Source organism: Echinops telfairi, unplaced genomic scaffold, assembly GCF_000313985.2.
Source record: "Echinops telfairi isolate 266 unplaced genomic scaffold, ASM31398v2 ScPeMD7_5;HRSCAF=22, whole genome shotgun sequence".
NCBI classification, from domain to species: domain Eukaryota; kingdom Metazoa; phylum Chordata; class Mammalia; order Afrosoricida; family Tenrecidae; genus Echinops; species Echinops telfairi.
The window spans coordinates 12,962,706-12,968,250 of record NW_022103901.1 but is presented as its reverse complement, the minus strand read 5'-3'; the positions used below and the strand labels follow the sequence as shown (position 1 = coordinate 12,968,250).

Here is a 5,545-nt window from a genome sequence, read left to right as displayed (position 1 = left end):
CCCCTAACAACCAGCCCAAACCCACCACAGCTGCGATCCTCACTGGGATTTTACTGAGCACGTTAGTCACAGAGCTGACGTCTCTTCCTCCAGCTAGACCAGCGGTCTCCACCTTCCTCATGCCTTGACCCTTTCGTGCAGTTCCTCATGTGGTGACCCCCAACCATAACATGACTTTGCTACTTCGTTACTGTAACTTTGCTACTGTTGTGAATCGTCAAGTAAACATCTGATAGGCAAGGTGTCTTTTCATTGTTACAAATGGAACATAAAGCATAGTGATGAATCACAAAAAAAATATGTCATTCTACATTGGGAAATATTTCTAACGAGAAATAGATGAAACTTTGTCTGGAAGCACGGTGTAGCAGGGTCTTCAGGCCCGGCACTCGCATGTGGGCAGATCTGCATGTGGGGAAACCCGCCTGGAGACGGGCAGAGGAGCCGTGTCTCGGTTCCTAAGACCATGGGAAATATGTGTTTTCTGAAGGTCTTAGGCGACCCCTGTGAAAGGGTCGTTCAACCCCCAGAGGGGTCACGACCCACAGGCTGAGAACCGCAGAGCTACACACTGCTCTGGTTTTGGACTGTTATGGAAGGAGCTGGGCTATGGGCTGGGCGGCCGCAGGCAAGGCCAGCAGTCTGAACTGACCAGCTGCCCCGTGGGGGGAGGAGGAGGCAGTCCGCCCCACTATGACGGCTGGCGGCCTTGGAAACCGGGAGGGTTACTACCATGGGCCCGACCCACTGGACAGCAGTGGCTCCTCGGGCTTGGTTTCTGTATCGCTCAGTGACAACCCGCTGCCCGCCAAGTGTCAGGAGCAGCTCCCATTCTGAGTCTCGCAGAGACGGGTGAGGAACTGGGGTGAGGCCTGGCGGACCTGGCTTTTCACACCCCCAGCGCTGAGGGCCTTCTCTGGGGTTGACTCGGGTCCTGTGGAGACTTTTGCACTCAGCTGTTTGGCACCTGGACAGACAGTCTGTCTGCTGGCTGGAGCACCTCAAACGGCCTCTCACCACACGGCAGTAGCCGGGTAGCTGCTGGGTTCCCACGGGAGCGAGGGGAGAGCAGGCATGCCGGGAGCCCGGAGGAAGCTGGGGAGTCTTGGAGTCCCGGGGTAGTGCTTCCGCTGCCCTTTCTGGGCTGAAACGCCACAGCCCTCTCAGCCACCAGACACAGCCAGCTCCTCTCTACAGTCACCACGTCTCAGGAGCCCTGGTGGCAGAGTGCTTAAACACTAGGGCACGAACCACAAGGCTGACAGTTCAAGCCCTCCCCCCACCCCCACTGCACACCCTCTGCTCTCAGGCACAGGGGCTCCACAGGACGGGGACGGAGAGCCAAGCAGCGCCAATCACCGATGCAGAGGCAACCGGGTCTCCATTCAGGGAGAAAAGCTGCCCCTCACCCCAGTTACTCGAGAACCTTGGGCCCCTCTCTCTTCTCCGGGTGTCCCTGGAGATGAGACACGCCCGTGCCTGTGCTCCAGAATGCAGTGTGGGCATCGGCTGCCGCCCCTCCTGGGTCATTCCCAGGGAGCCCTGGGGATGTAGTGGCTGTGCACTGGGCAGCTAACTGCAAGGTCAGTAGTTCGAAATCACCCGCCGCTCCTCGGGAGACAGGGCTTTCCACTCTCATGAAGAATAACCCTCTCAGAGCCCACAGGGGGCAGTGCCGCCGGGCCCTACAGGGTGCGCTAAGTGGTGACCACCTCACTGACACTGGCTCTGGGCAGCAGCATCCTTCACTTGCCGTGGCACCAGAGGGCAGCCCTCGGGGCCGGGACTTACGGCTGTGAGGGCAAAGAACATGTCGGCCTCGGCCGAGTCCAGGAAGTCGAGCAGCTCAATCTCGAAGAGGACGGTGGTGTTCGGGGGGATCAGGGGTGGGCAGCCCAGCACCCCGTAGGCGTAGGTCGGCTTGAACAGAAACCTGGCCAGCTCCCCACGGCGCATGGTCAGGAGGCCCAGCTCCATGCCCCACAGCGTGATATCTGGGGAGGGGACCAGAAGACGGGGTCACTGCTCACCCGGCTCCTGTCTCAACTGTATCCATCCCGCCGGCCCCACCCCCAAGCCCAGACCTCCCCACGGGGTAATCCAACTGTGGTAGTTACATCACCTGGTGTCAGTTTGGAATTTGAGAGGATAAAGAGTGAAGTCTGTCAATCGGGTCACAGCCAATGAGGGTCCCCACCCTCTCAATTCGCTCCCTTGGAGACCCTCTACTGACAAGACTCAAGACTCTCATCCCTGAGGAGAAGCCACAGGGAGAACCCTGGACCTGGAGAAGCCACATGGAGACCCCTTGCCAGCGCTGAGATGCTTACAATGCCTCTGGATCTGCAAGACTTCCCACCCACTGGCCTGAGATCTTCCTGCAGTCGGCATCATTGCATGTGTTTGTGAGCCTGAAGAGGACTTTATAGACAGACATATGGGCTAACATTGGACTTACAGACTTGATCTGGGTTGGGCTGGGCTGTTTTCTCAAAATTCAATTGCTCTTGTATATAAAGTTCTTTCTTATACACATGAGAGTCTCCCTGGATTTGTTTCTCTAGTCTACCCGGACTGACACCAACCCTGCTCTACGAAGACTGCTCACTGTGCTGCCATCCCCCCACCCAACCCGCCCAAACTCCAGCTTCCCGAAAACCCCAAACCCGCTGCCATGCGGCTCACAAAATACAAACTCGCTGCCATCGAGCCGAGGCCGACTCACCACGGGACCCCAAAGACAACGGCCCCCAGTGCATCTCCTTTACTGTAACTCTTTACAGGAGGAGGCAGCCTCCTCTTTCTCCCTTGTTGTAGCAGGTGGTATCAAACCCTTGAAATTTCGCATTGTGGATAACAGCTGAGCTCATCCCCACTACACCACCAGGGCTCTTGATGGAGCCAGCCAACCAGATCCATGTGACTCACAGTGACCCTGGACTGGTTTTTGAGGCGGTACATCTTTTCGTCAGCAGAGAGCCTCATCTTTCACCGAGGAGCAGCTGGTGGGTTTGAACCACTGATCTCACCCACAGAGTGCTTAACGAACAGCACTACCAGGGCACCGCAGGAGCTCTGGGGGCACCCTGGGTTACTCGTTAGGCTGCTGACCACAGGTCATCGGTTCAAACCCACCAGCTGCTCTGAGGGAGAAAGATGAGGCTGCCAGCCCCCATGAAGATGCACAGTCTCAGACACCCACGGGGGCAGGTCTGCGCTGCCCGACAGGGTTGCTGAGCCGGCATGGCCTTGATGACAGGGAGTCTGGTGTCCGTGCGTCTTTGTCTGTGCAGTCCTTTCTTCCTGCCACATCTCCCTCCTCACCCCGCCCCCAGCTCCTCCACACCACACTCCCTGCCATCAAGGCCATGCTGACTCAGAGACCCTACAGCACGGGGCACACCTGCCCCTGGGGGTTTCTGAGGCTGTCACTGTTTCTAGGAGCAGGAAGCCGTTTCTCCTGAGGAGCGCCTGGTGGATCCAAACTGCTAACCTGGCAACTAACAGGCCGACATATACCCACGATGCCATCGGGGCTCCCAACCCCAGCTTCTACCCGGAGTGGAACGCAAATCTTTCCAATGCCCCCTTTTCTACACAGCCTTCCCGAGTGCCTTCATTAAACACTCCTACCACACAGCTTCCTGCCGTGTTACTCAGCTTTAGTGAATTAGCTATCTGCATACATGCCCACCTCCCCCCCCACATCGTGAGATTCACAAGGTTCACAAGGGTCGAAGTGTCCCAGTCAGCTGAGCCTCACAGTCAGCTGAGCTAGGCTACCTCTCTTCTCGCCGGGCACCACGTCCAGCTAGCATTCCACAGATGTTTGCTTAGTACACGGGACAAAGAAAAACAGCTCGTGGTTAGGTCAAGCTGCAAAAAAACCTTGCCTGATCCACCTTCTCCCAAACACCTGGCTGGTGCTCACAGGAGAATGTGGAGCACAGGGCCACCCCACCCACCTCAGGAAAACAAACTTAGAGGGTCTGAGCACTGGGCAGGAGTCACCCACACCCAGGGCATTTGCTGTACTCCGCTTCTCCAAGCAAGCCCTTCCTTGCCAGCTCCTCCTCTGAATTTAAGGAGCTGAGGAGCCGTGGAGGCAGCAGAGTGAGTTACAGAGAGTAGGGTTGCTGCCTGCTAAGTCAGCGGTTCAAAACCACCAGCCGCTCCTCGGGAGAAAGACGGGTTTTCTATTCCCATAAAGAGTTACTCTCATGCCACCGTAGTTACCCATTGGGCTGTTAACCACAAGGTCAGCAGTTCAAAACCACCAGCCGTTCATCGAGAAACGATGAGACTTTCTACTCTCGTAAATAGTCTTTTTAAAAAAGGGTGTGTGTGTGTGTGCTACAATCTCAGAAACTCACCAGGGCAGTTCTACCCCGTCCTAGAGGCTCGCTCTGAGTCAGAAAGGCCTGGAAGGCCATGGGTTTGGGGAAGGGGGGATGGCATAGTGCTGGGCTGCTAAACACAAGGTCGGCAGTTCAAACCTACCAGCAGCGACTCGAGAGACAAGGCTGCTGCTCCCGTCAGTATCTCATCTTCAGTTGGCTCATGGCAGTGGGGGGTTCTGAACTTACCCTCTCCCAGCTTCATGAGGCGAGGAGTTTTCCGAAAGTAATTAGAATCAAAAGGCTTGTCCATGTGCTCCAGATAGCCGGAATATTTCACTAGGAAAGAGGAGACCCACTCAGAGCAAAGAAAGGCCATTAGAGACCCCCGGGTCTCTCAAATCACATTTCCTTGATATTCTCTCTCTCACACACACACTCCTACACCCACTACCTCACCGGCGCCCCCGCCCCCATGAGTTGCCTTTCAATGACCCCATGCCCTGTGGTACAGGAATGATCCTTCCTCAGCATTTTGGGAGGCCTGCCCCATTTGGGGCTCAGGGGTACAGGGCTTGGCCAGCCGCTTGGAGCTTGCCCTGGGCAGGGTGGCCTCAGGTCCAGGGTAAAAGGGGGCCCTGGTTTTTCTCCTAAAACCCAAATTCAAACCAAGCGCTTGCTATCCTATAAATTACCACAGAGCTGCAGTTCTCAACCCGTGGGGTCCCGAACAACCCTTTCCTGATTCATCCCAGCAGCAAAATGGCAATGATAAAGTAGCAACGAAAATAGTTTCCTGGGTGGGTGGGGGCGGTCACCACAGGAGGAGCTGTATGAAAGGGTCGCAGCAGGAAGACGGTGGACGACCGCGGCCATAGAGGGTTGGTGATGGGTTTCCCCCCAACCGCCCCTCAAACTGCACGCTCTCCGCCGCGCCCAGGCCCACCTAAGACGGAGGAGTCGGGCGCCACCAGGTCCCCTGTGCCCTCCCGGAGGACATCCTTCAGCACGCCGCGGTCCCCGGAGATGTCCTGCATCCTCTGACTTAGCCTCTGGTAGGGAGACTTGGGGAGAGCGGAAACCGAGCGCTCGGGGTCCCCCGCCCCCAGCGCCATCCCGGGCCGGCTGCACTCGCGTGGCCGCGGTCGCACGGGCTCCCCTGGGCCTGCACCCTCGCTGGCCCGGGGGCCACATCCCCTTCCGGCGAT

The 5,545-nt window shown here is 57.2% G+C and overlaps 1 protein-coding gene across 4 annotated transcripts in view; it reads right to left on the bottom strand.

Moving 5' to 3' along the window:
- The window catches only part of FKBP6 (FKBP prolyl isomerase family member 6 (inactive)), a 24,355-nt gene that overhangs the window by 15,305 nt on the left and 3,505 nt on the right, over positions 1 to 5,545 (bottom strand). For 3 of the 4 annotated variants that reach the window (XM_045285971.1, XM_045285973.1, XM_045285972.1), the window contains exons 1-3: positions 5,284 to 5,422; positions 4,587 to 4,676; positions 1,792 to 1,994 (exon numbers count right to left, since the gene is read on the bottom strand). In XM_045285971.1, the coding sequence (XP_045141906.1) occupies positions 1,792 to 1,994; positions 4,587 to 4,676; positions 5,284 to 5,374 (384 nt within the window). In that variant the 5' untranslated portion in view covers positions 5,375 to 5,422. Of the gene's footprint in view, positions 1 to 1,791; positions 1,995 to 4,586; positions 4,677 to 5,283; positions 5,423 to 5,545 lie in introns of those variants that run through there. The other variant, XM_045285974.1, reaches the window with a different exon arrangement.